Source organism: Vombatus ursinus, unplaced genomic scaffold (assembly GCF_900497805.2).
Source record: "Vombatus ursinus unplaced genomic scaffold, bare-nosed wombat genome assembly UNPS02014812.1, whole genome shotgun sequence".
Taxonomy (NCBI): Eukaryota; Metazoa; Chordata; class Mammalia; order Diprotodontia; family Vombatidae; genus Vombatus; species Vombatus ursinus.
The window spans coordinates 19,932,434-19,949,196 of NW_020954590.1; the positions used below are offsets into that span (position 1 = coordinate 19,932,434).

General features: G+C 34.7%; 1 protein-coding gene across 3 annotated transcripts in view; it reads right to left on the minus strand.

Annotated features, from left to right (window-relative positions):
* LOC114054268 (double-stranded RNA-binding protein Staufen homolog 2-like) overlaps positions 1–16,763 on the minus strand; it is a 405,344-nt gene that overhangs the window by 139,082 nt on the left and 249,499 nt on the right. For all 3 annotated transcript variants that reach the window (XM_027877456.1, XM_027877457.1, XM_027877458.1), the window contains one exon: positions 2,399–2,706. In XM_027877456.1, coding sequence (XP_027733257.1) covers positions 2,399–2,706 — 308 coding nt within the window. The remainder of the gene's footprint in view (positions 1–2,398; positions 2,707–16,763) is intronic.

Consider the following 16,763-nt stretch of genomic DNA (forward strand, 5'->3'; position numbering starts at 1 on the left):
AATAATAGGTAATGAAATTTGAAAATTTTTTTCATAAAAATCATCTTTATAGCTTGTGATACAATATGGCTCATGTTACATATAGACTGGCCTGGCAGGTTTATTTAAATCATATCACCTTAGGTTTAAAAAAAATTGAAAAAAGTTTACACAAAACATATTAAATAAAATGTTTTATACAGAAATAAAAAAAATACTCGTGAAAAAAAGCAAAGGCATTTACTGGTTTTTAAAATCCAGAAATGAAAAAAAAAACTTAGGACAGTGTTATTAAAAATATTCTCATCTTATATATCTGTGCAATCAATTACAGCAGGATCCAAGAAATCACTCAGAAAACCACAAAGCAAGCTATGTATTTTCAATGTACTATTCTGCTACTGAGAAAATATGACTGATAAAGTTACCTGTAAAGATACAGGCTTTTGACTTCTCATACACAAAGAACCTTCTGCAAGGAAATTAGGAGAAGGCTATGATATGCCCTGGCAGGCCAGTAAGCAAGCTATTTCCCACAGAGATTCTGTTCACTGATCAACCTCAGCTCAGCAATTCAGCAGAAATGCAGTATTTCACAGCAACACTGAACTCATTCAACCAGAGAAGCCAATTCATGTTTTAAAAGCATACATTTCTATTTACTTGTTGCATAAAAATCACAATATAGAAATCTGGAAATGGCTTAGTTTGTCCATAGGATAAAAATATATTATTTCGGTATCATAAACTTGAAAAACAATCCTAAGTAATTACCTAGATAATTGGTGATATGAGAACGGCGTTTTAGTTGGAGTCAAGATCTTTAAAAGCTTCAATTCTATCACTGATAAGAACTAAACAGAGAAAAGCAACTGGCTGAATTTACAAGAAGTTCTGGAGAGAGTTAGTTAGCTGTCAGCCTCGCAGGAGCCCTTTCTTCATTCACCTCAACTTTTAACTCCTGAAAGTAGGAGTCAGTTCTAGCCTCAAGAAATACCAGGAAATAAATTAAGCTTTGCCTCTCTAGGAATAAAATATTACTATTGCTATTGTTGGATTTAAACAACTCTGGGGATTGAATTTCTTTTCAACAGAGTTAATGAACTTCTATTTTCTCTTTGCAGATGACCAGTAGAATTCTAACTTATTTCACTCTTTCCAGCAACTTAGGTGTACATTCATGTCTTCACTTAATGAAGGAAGTTCCCTTTAATTTTCCCTAAAGCAAATGCCTGAAAATATTCAAAAACACAACTTTTTCATGGAAGGTTTAAAATCTTAGAGAAATAAACAACCTGGAGCCACTTCAATTATGCCATTTACAATTGCCACATTAAAAACTCAAACACCACTTAATGATGTAGTTCACATAATCTATGGTTTCTGAAAAAGAAAATAATGGGACACTCAAAAATACTGGGGAAAAAAGCAAATTAATTTCTCTCTCATTTTCATAATCTAGTAAGGCAAATTATTTATATATAAGTAATTTTTCCTAATGACATCATTCAATCACAGGTATTATTTCATTTTTAAGGGAAAGGACAGAGAAAAGCAAACTTCAAATAATGAAATTAGAGGGGGAACATAGTTATTCAGCTTTGAAGGATACAACTATTTATCTAGTAAAGTTAATGAATAATTACAGTTTGGTAAGTGATTAAAAATAACCAAGAAATAAGTTTACACATAAAGATTTCCTCTCCAAAGTAGTTATATTATCCAAAAGTATTAGTCCTCCCTCCCCCAAATAGAAGGTGTTCCAGAAGTCTTATTATAGTAATATAATCCTGTATTTTAGAAATCAAACTTCCCACCACCTATTCATGTGTACAACAGAATTACAAGTTCCTTTGCCTTCCTATTGAAACAGGATGCAATGATGACATCTGATGCAGATATTATATTATATGGAAAATCATTTTATTGAATAAAACAAATTGCCATTTCTAGGCCTTGAATCTGGACAAAGTATATCCAGTTTAAATTACATTTTATAGTGAGCAATCTATCTTCTTTGATAAATGGAGTACCAATAGCAAAAACTGTTCATGAGTAAACTCTCCATTAGGAAAACTCAACAATAATTTTTAAAAGAGGATGAGCTCAAGGATAACAATAAACATCTCAGAAAGGCTGGCTTTTTTGTGTGTTTGCTAAAGAGGGAATGATAAAAGGTACACTTGAGAAATAAAAAAAACAGGAAAAAATTGGAAATGAGAAGAAAAATAGAAAATTAAAATAGAAGAGAACTATATAACAAAGGCATTATTGGACAGATAGAAAATACAAGAAAATGATACATATGTGGCTTTACATGTTTTCATAAGCTCATCCATCTTTGCACACTGAAAGGCAGGATAAAACTCTCAGATATAAATGCTGAGTTTTAAGTCGATGAAGAGATTTTGTTTCATACCTGAAAGCCTTGAATCCTTGCTAAATATTCCAGTTGTCTTGAAGGTTGCATTATAGGGCAGGGGGAAGTAGGAGAATTTCCTTTCAAACCTATGGTTTCAGCTGTCGGAGATGTCCCATTCATAAGGAATTCCCTGGCTATTGTAGCAGTGCTATTTGATGGTGGAGATAGGCTAAAGAAAGAGCTTGAAGGCTGGCTCATTTCGTTGGATGACAAATAGCTAACTGCAAAGTCAGAAACTACTTTGTTGCGGCTTGCTTCCATCTCTTGATAAATATCAGGAGACAAATGAAGAATACCCTTTGGAGCTGTAAAAAAAAAAGAAGAATCATTTTATGATACTGAAAATAGTTTAAGTGTGAACAGCTTGTAACATTACTCATCTGGGTTCCAATACTAGTAAAATGACAAAACACCAAAGAAACTTTAGTCAAGTGGCCACGACAGAGTTGGGTGTTGTTGCCCTCATGGAGCTAACAAGGAGCCTTCACGATTCTCCGAATAGCCACTTGAAGGGCTAACACAGAGGGTCATCTCAAGGCATTTGTGTCTAAAAGGCAAAGTCTGAAATTATACCCCTGTTAAGAGTGGTGTCTGAGACTTACATCTTTTGCCATAATTTGCTGTTGTTCAGTCGTTTTTCTCTCTGTGACCCCATTTGGTATTTTCTTGGCAAAGATACTGGAGTGGTTTGCCAAGTTATTTTACAGATGAGGAACTGAGGCAAATAGGGTTAAGTGGCTTGCCCAGTGTCACACAACTAATGAGTGTCTGAGGCCAGATTTGAACTCATGAAGATGAGTCTTTCCGATTTGAAGCCCAGCGCTCTATCCACTACTCCACCGAGCTGCCATAATACATAGAACAAAATAAATACCTCTGTGCCATGGAGAGCTGAATTTTTTTAATTTTAGAATTATATGCATTAAAAAAAAGTAATACCCTGGGCAAGTCACTTAACCCTGTTTGCCTCAGTTTACTCATCTATAAAATTAGCTGGAGAAGGAAACAGCAAACTACTCCAGTATCTTTGCCAAGAAAACCCCAAAATGGAGAGTCAGATGTGACTGAACAACAACAACAAATATTAAAAGTGTCGCTCCTTGTATACCCTGCATCCCTAGAGGACTGCCTACTTTATCTATTGCTAATCCACACTGTGATAAGAAGACATACATGGAGTTTAAAGTATGGATTATGTGGGGATTGTAAGGGAAGTGAGTAGAACAACTAACATAAATAAAAATTATTTTCTTTTTCTTAATATTTTATACTGTATTTAAAAGTTGTGTGCCATACACCCCTCCCCCAAAGGGCTCAAAGACCAAGAAAAAATTCCATAAATGAAAGTATTCATATCAGGACTTAATACTATCAAAAAACTGAAAACAAAGTGAGTGCAAATCAACTCAAGAATGGCTGAACCAATCATGGTATATGAATGCAACGGAAAATAATTTCACTGCAAGAAATGATGAATGTGAAGAATCTAAGAAAATGGGAAGATTTTATGAACTGATTCTGAGTAAAGAAATATTATTTTATGGAGAACTCACACAAGGCAAGCACTCACAAGGTCAGAAGAAGCAATACAAGGATACTCTCAAGTCTTTCTGAAGAATTTTGGAATCAACTGTGAGACACAGGAGACACTGGTACAGGACCACCTAGCATGGCATGCCTGCAGCAAAGAAGGCACTGTGCTCTATGAGTAAAGCAGAATAGCAGTAGCTCAAAAGAAACATGAGATGCACACATTTAGAGATCTCTCTACTCCAAATGTTCCCGTGGACTATTTGTGCCCAACCTGTGGTAGAGCCTTTCAAGCTTGTCTGACCAGCTGTAGTTAGACACACGGTCCCCTGTTCCAAATATAGTGATGTCATTTTGGTCCTCTTCAAGCATGAAGGACAACAACCAATAATAAACACTAAAAGATAGCTGAACTCTAATTCAATGCAATGTCCAGTTTTGGTTCCAGAAGTCAGATAATGAGATATACTTTCATCCTCTTGAAATAAAATCAGAGGACTAAGGATGTGGAATGTTGAATACACTGTAGATAAGATCACTTTGTGGGTTGTTTTAGCTTTTTCTTTGTTACAAAGAGAGTTCTGGATATGAGGGGAGTATATTGTGAAACAGCTGAGCCACATTTCATGTGGAAACTCTTGCGGGGAATTTATTTTTAAGGGGTTTTTTGTTTTGTTTTGTTTTGTTTTTAAGTCTATTTGGTATAGCCTAAAGATATTTCCTTTAGAGATGAAATTTCTTCTTCCTTTTTTTTTATTCCTAATAGGAATCCTATTCTGAAGAGAATTGTTGCGTTTCATTGTGCTTCTAAATTTATTCTTTTACTGTTTTTACTTATCAATGTTAATAATAATGAAAATAATCATAATAATAGCAGTTAATGTTTGTATAGCATCTATTATGTGTCGGGCACTGTGCTAAGCCCTTTACAATTATTATCTCATTTGATCCTCACCTTTCAACAACCCTGAGAGGTAGGTGCTATTATTATCCACATTTTATAGATGAGGAAACTGAGCAGAAAGAGGTTAAGTGACTTGCTCAGGGTCACACAGTTAGTAAGCATTTGAGGTTGGATTTGAACTCAGGTTTTCCTGACTTCTTTGGTCAATTTGGAGAGACATGAAGTACTTAGTAAAATATCAAGGAGAGAGACAAAACCCTGTTTGTGTTCTATTAATTAGTTGAATCAGTAGTAGTATGGCATCCCTAGAGATCAAAGAGGAAATGAATTGTCTGGAAACTGGTTACTAGCCCTTGCACCGACAATGAAAAGATAACAAGAAGGCTCAAAACCTTCCTGGAAGTATGATTATCTGAAGATAACAAGGAAATACCTTTATGGAGGGATATTGACATTAGGCATTAACCTGTACAGCTGCCATTATATTCAATGGTCCTTACTCCAAGCTAAGAACCTTCCTAGGAGAGCATCCATACCCTGCTGGGGAGGAACCATTCAATTTCTGGATAGGAAATGATACTGAAACACACCACCACTGGGAAGGAAGTGTCATAAAGAAAGAGAAGAGATGGAAAGGACCTGCATTTGTTCTTATATATTGTCTAAAATCATAAGATCTTATGATTCTATGATGATTGCAAAGATTAGAAAGGCAGCTTGGGAACTTAGAGGAAGCATAGAAAGGCCATGTTCAGTTCCTTAATATTTACCAGAATAGGGTGAAAACGGGAAACACGTGTATAATTCTGCACAGAATGAAGCCATGTGAGATGTTTTTCAGTGTCCCAAATGAACCCTTTTTTTGTCACATCACCAAAACATTTCCTTTTTAAAAAAAATAGCAGTAACTTTTTCTCATCTCCTTATTTTTCTCCCACTTTGGGCAGGAAATTCAGAGTCTTACTTTTTTCCCTCTAGATCTCACGTACCATGATTTTTTTTGGCTAGGCAATTAGGGTTAAGTGACTTGCCCAGGGTCACACAGCTAATGAGTATCAAGTGTCTGAGGCCATATTTGAACTCAGGTCCTCCCGACTCCAGGGCCGATGCTTTATTTACTGCACCACCTAGCTGCCCCCTCATGTACCATGATTTGAAAATAAGAACAAACACCCCAATTTATAAATAAGAGACAAAATCATACAGTGGAAAAAAGCATTGGATTTAACATCTGAGAACCAGATCTGGAGTCTTAGCTTTGCTACTTACTACCTGTATGACCTTGGTTCATGATGTACCCTTGATCTTGCTATCACCCACAAAAGCATACTTCCACATTCAAGAATTCCAAAATCCCCTTATCTCACCATAACCCATTGGCTTTTTACCTCTTCCCCCAGTCTTCCCACACAAAACCCTGCTCTTTGTCCCCATTGTGGCCTCCAATCACCTGAGCCCTCAGTTTTTTCCCAGGCCATCTCCCCTGTCACTCTCTCTTCTTCCTTATCTTGATGTCTTGTTGAACCAATTCAATTCCACTCTTTCCTCCTCTCTTGATCCCTAGCCCCCTTATAATTTCATCAATTATGCCCTGCCAAGCCTCAGCATTGGCTCACTAGTACCATTTACTGCCTTCACTCCTACACACATGCTACTGAACAAAGGTAAAGAAAATCATGCAACCATTCTCACTAGGTCCACTACCAATTTATGTTACACAACCTCAACTGGGTCCTCACTGCTGCTAGACAATTTTTCTTTACTGGCCTTATTAATTCACTATCCCATTCTCCACAGCAGCTCTTCCAAACTTCTTCACCCCTCCTTAAACCTTCTATGGCTTCCTCTACTCCCATCTTCTTAGCTAATAATTTGGCCTCATATTTTACAGAAAAAATTGCTGTTCTTCCTCAACATTTCTTCCTGTTTGAATCTCTGGCTTCCTTCAAGACTCAAATCAACTATCATCTTATACAGGAGTCCTTTCTCAGGCTACTGAGCTATAGGAATTTCCCCTTATTTGTACATATCTTGTATCTACACCTAGACACACACACATTGTTTACTCTATTAGAGTGTAAGCTCTTTGAGGAAGGACTGTTTTTGCCTTTCTATTTCCAGAACTTACCACAGTGCCTAGGAATAGTAAAATAGAAAATAATAAAGTATAGTACTTAATACTTATTGATTGATTAACTGATTAAAGAGGGATGAACTTTAGTAGAAAGTCTAAAACTATACCTTAACATACACTCAAAGAAACCCATAGCATCTAGTATATGATAAACCCAAAGATTCAAGCTTTTGGAACAAAAAACTCATTATTTGACAAAAACTGCTGAGAAAATTAGAAAACAATATGGCAGAAACTAGATACAGAATGACATCTCACACTATATACTAAAATAAGGTCAAAATGGGTACATGATTTATACATGAAAGTTGTTACCATAAAGCAAATTAAGAGAGAATGGAATAGTTTATCTGTCAGATTTATGGATCAGGGAAGAATTTAGGACCAAAGAAGATAGATACAGCATTACAAAATGTAAAATAGATAATTTTGATTAAATAAAATTTAAAAAGTTTTTGTATAAGCAAAGCCAATGCAACCAAAATTATAAGGAAAACCAAAAACGGTAGGCGGGAGAATTTTGCAATAAGTATCTCTGAAAAAGGCCTCATTTCTCAAATAGGGAACTGAATCAAATTTATAAAAAATGTAAGTCATTCCCCAATTGATAAATTATCAAAGATATGAACAGTTTTCAGACAAAGAAATCCAAGCTATTTATAGTCATATGAAGAAATGCTCTAAATCACTATTGATTAGAAAAATGAAAATAAAATCAACTCTGAGGTATCACCTCACACTTATCAGATTGGCTAATATGACAAACAGGAAAATGTTGGATGTCAGAGAGGATATGGGAAAAATGGGACACTAATGCACTGTTGGTGGAGTTGTGAACTGATCCAAGCATTCTGGAGAGCAATTTGGAATTATTCCCAAAGGGCTATAAAACTGTCTGTACCCTTTGATCCAGTAATACCATTGCTAGACAAATATCCCAAAGACCTTCAAAAAAATAATAGGGGGAACAGCTAAGTAAGCAACAAACTGAGTAATGCAAGAGACAATTAGTACTTATTAAGTGTTATTATATGCCAGGAACTGTACTTAGTCTTGGGTATACAAAGAACAGTTCATTTCCAGAAATATATCACAATGCTATTTCTTATGACTTATTTAATAGGCCAACTGTCTACTTTTCACATTTAGTAAGTAATCAAAGACAGATAGAAATTTACCTAATGATTAAATAAGAAAGTTTACTAATATTCCTTTCCTATCTAGTTTTAGATAAATAAGATGATATGAATAGGCCTATACCTCTGAGTTATGAAGAATTATGTAAGTATTCAATTACTTTATAGTGAATAACAGAATATCATAGAATTAAATATTCATATTACAACTTAGTGCTATAAACTCCTTACTTAATTTTAAGCTCAAAGACAGACATTTAACCTATTTACAAATTGGTTTGTAAAAGGTATATCAGTAAATTTATGAAAACTAAATATAGCAATAGGTTGGTATAATTCAATTATCTTGACACAAAGCAAAACATCTTGAAGTAAAATAATACACTTGAAAAAACATCACCCCAAAGAGAATAATTTTTTAAATAGGACAGTTACTTAAAGTTTTCAGAAACAAACATGTACTGCAGATGGCTTTTCCATTGATGTAATAATACTTAAAACAAACATTTCACATGCTTTCTCAGGCATCTCAATGTTTTTATATGATCCACCCAAATATCTAACTGCTATCTGGAACAATAGTTTGGACTTTTTCCACATTACCAAACTTTCTAAATGTTAAAATAACTAATATACAGCATGTGGTGAATAAAAAACAATCTGTGTGACATCAAACAACAAAGTATGCATATTTTATTTTAATGGAATTGCTAAATTAATGAGTTGTTTTCTTAATACCTAATCTTTCAAGATGGAGAAATCAAGTATTATTCCTTCAAAAACACAATTAACTTAAACCTCACTTACACACATGCTTCTAAACTTCTTAAAGTGTCTTAACTTTCCAGACTCATTAGACATTATTCCTTTTCCTTCACTCTACAGTACAGTTAAAATGACTTCTCTCTCCTTTCCTCACAAACAGCACTTTATCTTCTACATCCATGCCTTTGAATTGGTCAATGGAAATGGAATGAGCTTCCTTCTCATCTCAGTTGCCTCACAGAGTCAAGCCCCATCTTCTAAAGTAGTAATGTCAAACTCAAATAGAAACAAGGGACACTAAACTCTACATAAAGATCCCTGTGGTTACATATTGATTGCTTTTTAAATGTAATATCTATGTTTGATTGTATTTTATTTTATTTTATTTTATTAAATATTTGGTATTTACATTTTAATCTGGTTCAGACAACACTGGGGAGTGCTGCCTCAGTCTACCTATAAATGTCTGACACCTCTGTTTTGCATGATGACTCTTAATTCCCCAACTGCTAGTGACCAGCCTCCCTAACTACCTGTATACACACACACATACATACCTAAGACCATATGTATTCTACATTCACATAATGGATATATTCTCTCTTAATAGAACGTAAGCTCATTTAAAAGAGTGACTTTTGCCTTCGTATCCCCAATACTCAGCCTAGAGTCTGACACATAGGAGGTACTTAACAAATTCCTATTGATTGATTGATCATGAAGGCCATGGGAAAGTAGTAGGATGTAAAATAAATCCATGGAATTCATCATGAGCATTTCCATATAGTATTAACAAAAAATAAATCATGAAAAACAACAAGAGAAATTCCATTTAAAAGAAACTACACAATGCATAAAAAAAAACTGAGTTAACATACCAAGATACACATATAAGATTACTTTATATAAACATGATAGACCACTCTTTATAAAAATAAATGAAGATTTGAGTGACTGAAAAGATTCAGTGCTCATTGTTGGGCCAATAAAATAAAATAACAACACTATGTAAATTAATTTACAGATTTAGTGCTATACCAATCAAATTCCCAAAAAGATATTTTGTAGAACTATACAAAATAATAGTTTATCTGGAAGACAATTAATCTAAAATCTCAAAGAAAGTAAAGAAAATAAGTAGGAATGAAGGAAGCATAGCATTACCAGACCTTGAACTATAGTTCAAAGAAGTAATCAAAACTATCTGTAGGTCAATGCAATAGTATATATACACACATACACACACACGTTGGCACGCACACATGCACATGCACATACACATGATCCAGAAACAGTCTAAGACAATAGTCCAGTATTTGATTAAAACTTAAGAATATAAATTATTGGATTCCCAATTTGACCACAACTATATGTGTGACAAATAAGGAAATTTGTCACATATTAGGCTTAAATTGGAATCTTAAATTACATACAACAATAAGCTCCGAGTAACTACACGGCCTAAGAGAGATCATATCACAAAACAAACAAAAAAATTTGAGGAGACCAGAAGGCACCTTTCACAATAATACCTAGCATTTATAAAGTGCTTTAAGTTTTACAAAGCACTTTACAAATAATCTCATTTGATCCTGACAACAATTCTGGAAAGCACATGCTATTTTTATTCCTATTTTACAGATGAGGAAATTGGGTCTTAGAGAGGTTAAGTAATTTGTCCAGGGTCACACAACCAGTAAGCATCTGAGGCCAGATTTGAACTCCTGACTATGGGTATAGCATTCTATCTATTGTGAAACTGAGATACTTCAACTATGATAAGGAGGAGAATTCTTCATCAAACAAGGGATAATTATGATCATAAAAGTCAAAACAGAAAAATTTGATTTCATAAAATTAAAACACTTTTTACAAACAAAACTCTCAAGATGGAAAAAAAATCTTTGTATCAAATATAACTGAAAAAAATTGATATTCAATACATCTAGGGAATAGGTAGAAATACATAAAACCAAAGAACTATTCCCCAATAGATAAAGAGCCAAAGGATACAATTAGTTTGAAAATCGTAATCTGTCAACATCCATTTGAAAGCATATTCCAAATCACTAATAGTAAAGTAAAAACAAATTAAACCAGCTTTTAGATTTTTTAGGTTTTAGTTTTTCACATCTTGTAAACAGACAAAGAACACAAAAACTAGGAACAGTCAAGGTTGGAGAGGATGTGGGGAAATAGACACATTCATATATTGTTAGTAAAGCTGTTGTGTGTTTACTCAACTGTGTGGATATAAATTTAGACCTGTGTGGGCCTAACCTGTTCATCCTCTGCCTCAGCTACCAGACTGCTGGACATGCATCCTGAGAAGATTAGTGGCAAAAACAAAGAATTGGTACATAAATAAACAATCCTATTAGCACTTTTTGTTGGTAGCAAGAACTAGAAATAAAGTAGGTGTCCATTAACTGGGGAATGGTTGAACGAACTGGGGTATATGAATGTAATGGAATATTATTGTGTGGTAAGAAATGATAACAGGGCAGCCTGGTGGCACAGTGGATAGAGTGCCAGCCCTGTAGTCAGGAGGACTTGAGTTCAAATCTGGATTCAGGCACTTACTAGCTGCGTGATGCTGGGAAAGTCACTTAATCCTGGCTGCCTTAGTTCCTTATCTGTAAAATGAGCTGCAGAAGGAAATGGCAAATCACTCCAGTATCTTTGCAAGAAAACCCCCTATGGGATCAGTGCAGAATAGGACACAAGTGAAACGACTTAACAACAATAACAATAAAAGAAATGATAAATATGAAAACTTCAGAAAAAAAATCTGTATGAGCTAATGTGGAGCAAAATAAGCAGAACCAGAAGAACAAGATACACAATGGCTACAAAAATGTAAATGAAAAGGTCACTAAAGGAAAGTCAAACTGAGTAAAAACTGTCATAGTCCCCAAGAACTTTAATGAAAAATATCTGTCTTCCTGACAGAAGAGAGGCGACTGATTAGTAAGGAAGATAATTGGATATACTGTTAGGTAGTGCCGGTTATCAGTTGTTTAGGTTTAAATGCTTTTCTTCGTTAGTGAGGGTTCACTGGAGGTAAGGAGGTTCTGTGTGAGTGTCTGGATGTGTGTGTGTCTGTGTGTGTCTGTGTCTGTGTCTGCGTCTGTGTCTGAATATTTCTAGAAGTGACTGTGAGACCAAAAAAAACCCAAAAAATATCAATAAAATTATTTTTTAAAGGCCACAGATACATCAAAGAAATTTTGATCCATTCTATTTGTAAGTAATTTTAATGAATTACAAATATTTCACTATTTCCCCCCAAAATAACATGAGACTAAAAGGTATCCCTGCTCACACTGTACAAAGCCTAGTTGATAAAAATATCTAATGTTAAAAATAAACTAAACATAAACAAATGAAAAACTTTCTTTTAATTGGATTATGACAGAAATTAATGAATGAACAATCTGGAGGTGATTTTCTTTCATCTTTAATAGCCATTAAAACAAGAACACTTTCTATAGCATAGCTCTTCCCTAGCTGTTTCTTTATAGTTATCCTAATGGTTAATGTCCTCTCACCCTCCTACTTCCAGCATTAGATTTATTTGTCTCTTTTCAGTCATCTGAATTTCTGTAGTAGTTGATGAGCTCCATGAACCAAGCTGGTGATTCAACTGCATGTTAAATCAACTAAATAATTTAAAGTGTGTATCAGAGACTACAAGGGATCATCCTAGGAAAATGTGCCCCAATCCCGCCTGGAAACTTCCAAAGCCTCTGAGGACATGGTGGCTCATCCTTTGGTTCTTTAGGGGATGGCAAACTTTTCAGCTTTTTCCAGCGTGCAAAGGCTGGCTTGGCACTGAAAGGTTTGTACTTTGAGATGGCAAAGAATCTCCCAATAGGCTGTGGGGGCCAACATCATGGATATACAAAAGGGAGCAGCCCACCTTTCACCTTTCTTTTTCCAGCAGTGAAGTGTATGAAGACTATTTTGAGCTACTTCCCGAGTGGGTGAAGGAACACAGTTTTCCAATCTACTAGGCATCTATGCCACCATGAGTATATACCCTACCTTGGCACAGTTGATTAGTTTCTGAACAAATGAATTAATCATAAGGAACAAATTTAAGTTGAACTTCATTTGACCTACGTCCTTGAGTAAAACTAAAGATTTGCTATCTTTTTAAAGAAAATAAAATTTAAAAATTTCTTATCACAGTACTTGAGAAATTAAGACTTTTAAAGATTACTTACTAGTTAGGCTAAAGTTCTTTAGATATGTCAACACTGCTACCCTTATTTTCTCCTTGCCTGCTTTTTGGCACTGTTTTGTTTTTGCTATCACAAAGAAAATTAACTGTTACAGTTTTCTATCTCAGAGATATTCTTAGCTATTCTTGATTTGAAAACTGACCCCCTTCTGTATGACTACAAATGAATGAATGAAAATATACTTTAAAATGTCCAAAGCACTGTGCTAAGCATTAAGGATACCAAAAGAAAAGTAAGAAAGTCCCTGCTTTCAAAGAACTCACATTCTAATAGGAAGTCACAAAGCATGCAGGAAGTTTCAGCTTTAAGTCAGAGGATAACGCATCTTCTTTACTGTCATTTCATTTGACAAAACCACTTCTGTTCTTGATGTTGAACCATTTGATAATACCAAAGGCTTTGGTGTAAATAACTCTATCTGATCACCAGATACCTAGCTGAAGAGCATATATTGTAGCCTTAAGTAGCAACTCTTCTGTATCCTCAAGTAGTAGCTAGTTCCCTGAATGTGGGGGGAGGGAAAGGGAATGTGTATGTGTATGTATGCATGCATGTATGTATATACTTATTACTATGTATTACTTATCATATGTCATATGATATGTTGAGGGAACAGCAGAGGCACCCAGAAAGATCTGAGTTTAAGTCCTACCTCTGATACACACAGGCTATATGACCCTGAAAAAGTTACTTAACCTCTTGGTGCCTTATGCAACTCTAAAACTACAGATTGATGAAAAGATGCTAACCTGCAATAGTAGAAAATTTACTCATCTGAAAGTGTCCTATACTAATGAAATCACATGTTGTATATGTGTACATATGCATGCCTCTATAAACTATGCCTTGATGCAATGATTCTACAGTTTCTTTAAAGCCACTGTAGAGGTCTACACAAAATGCAAAGAAATGGAGCTTTGACCTTCTGAGGGGAACTCAAACTAGAGATAGTCAAACTAGGAAAAATCAGATTGAATTCCCTTATTGCCTTTGAACAGACTGAGCAAAAACAATGGTGGTTGTTGTTGTTTTTAATCAGGATCATTTTAATTCTATAAATACAGTACCAAAACATCAGAGAGATCACATAAAAATAATCACCTAATAAATAAAAACAGATTTCAAAGGTATTCATTATTCCAACAGTAGTAGTTCTAAATTGAGGGCAGAGTCCAAACGAATCTAAGAACAAAGATCAATATGGGTCTGCTAGGAATGAGAGCACCTTTTTAGTTTCAGGATGTGTCATTAGGGTTAAATAATGAACAGACACACAAGAAGTGACAAAGAATAAGACAAATAAACAATTACACTGAAAGTTACAAGGAACTCTATTCCATCCCAGAATTATTTATCTAGGGTCATCTCAAATGAACCTAGAAGAACCAGAAGATTTCACAGAGGCTAAATAAAACTTTTTTAAAGGTTATCAAAAACATATTTATGTGGTAAATGCCTCTGAACACGCTTTTAGTGGGTGGATTCGGCACATACCAGTACCTTTGAGCCTAGTCCAATTTTGAATTAAGCTTCACAGTTCACCTTTAAGAAACAATGAGCCCGTTTTAAAACAAAATCCTTTATTAATAAGAAACAGGGAATGAGAAAATTTTTAAAAATAAGATATGCATCAGCTGAACTGTCTCTAAATAGAATGTTTTACAAAGTTTTCCATTAGCCATCAGTGGATCTTTAAAACACACAACCTTTTTTTAAACTTGTTAGTCATTCATCTGTAAAATCTAGCTTTTTATGTGCATGCCAAGCATAAAATTGCCCCATGCTAAATTTAACACAAATCTCACATTACAGAGTTATGTGCATTTGCAATTTAACATGCCTATGACAAAGGTGCAGGCTTATACATCCAAAGTATCTACATTTGGGGTGAGAAGGAAAGAGCACATTTATTTCAGTGCCTTTTCAGCTGGAGGTACATTCATGAAAATCTTCAAAAAAGTAAAACAAACCTAGTTCTATAATTTAAATCTGCAGGCAATCAAGATAGGAAAATACATAGAGGAGCCAGGCTGTGTAATCACTAACACTCACAAAACCATTTAAACTATTCTTTAGTTGTAATTGCTAGCAGTCTCTTATGACTCTAATGTCTCCAAAAAAAATCTTCCATTGGAAAAATCAAACACAGGTGTATATTAACTTCCTGCCCATTTCTAATCAGGTGTCACAAAAATCTTAGCTATGCCATATTAAAATTATTTTGTCCTTTAATGCTACATCATTTCTCTCCTTTTAGATAGTGAAAAGAAAAACAGCAAATGTTTTTAGGACACAAGCATTATTGTCACTGCCTACCTTGGGATACCAGAGGAAATATATGCCTCTGGTATAGCCGGTTTTTAAGATAATTCCATAGCAACTAATGGATAGAGAATTGGACTTGGAGAAAGGAAAGACCTAACTTTTAATCCAGCTTCAAACACTTACTAGCTGTGTGACCCTGGGCAATTCACTTAATTTTCCTCAGACTTAGCTTCCTCATCTGAAAAATGGGGATAATATTATTATTTGCCTTCCAGGGCTGTGGGGAGGATAAAATGAGATATTTATAAAGTGCTTTGCAAACCTTTGCAAGGCACTATATAAATACTAGCTATTATTGTGATTAGCATTTATTCAAATTAATCTAGACTTTAAAATGTTCTCTTTTTAATTGAGGGTGGAAAAAGTACACTTCATGAAAGAAATATATGTGTTTAAATACCAATCCATGATGACATTACGTTTATTATAAAGTAATATGCTGCCCCTCTTTATGCTGTCCTAAGATGGTGAATCATTCTACAAGTTTTTTTAAGAAAAAATTCTTAACTTTTTCCAATATGCAAATTCTAAAAAGATGACTAAACTGAACCATAATGAGGCAAAGTGAATTGTTCAAAGTATCACAACATTTCAGCCAACATTTAGTACCTAGAAATCAATTGTCTAATCACAAATGCACATTTTTACATTCGAAATACTAACACTGTACACATTCCCTCACTCTACACAATTTCCTATGACAGAAATCTGAGCTCATGGAACTGATTAAGTAGGGTCGACTTTGTTTATGTTACCTTAAGATTTGAACTTACATAAATCTATAGAAAAAATAGACTTTATTCCCAAAGTTATTAATTCCTAAGCAGAGACCAGCTTTTTATTGTTGCTGTGTTGCAGCAAGACCAATCTAGTCCCAGAGCCTCCAATGTTGCTTAGAGGATAATTATCTGGGAAGCTGAGTAATGATTTCTTAGAGCTTGATTCCCTCCTTCCCTATGGTGCTACAGCATAGGAATCATTCAGTGTTAGTGATGCTTGTGATGCAGAGACCCCTTTCAGCTCACCATCTAAAACTAGTAGAGATGCAGTGACTATGGAGAATGGAGTGGGGGTGGGGGTGGTAATGCTTCCTCTAAGCGCCAACGTCTAGTGTATTGTTCCTATTGTGGAGGTGGCAATCCCTAAAACTTTAGCGATTTGGTTAGTTTTGGATTTTTTTGTTATTGTTGTTTTTTGGCCAGACAAAAACCACCATACCACTTGCAATTCTACATCCAAGGTTAGACTTTCTTGTGCCTTTCTAATTACTTGTTCTTTTTGCTTAAACAGATAAGTAAGCTAAGATATAAAATATCTAACC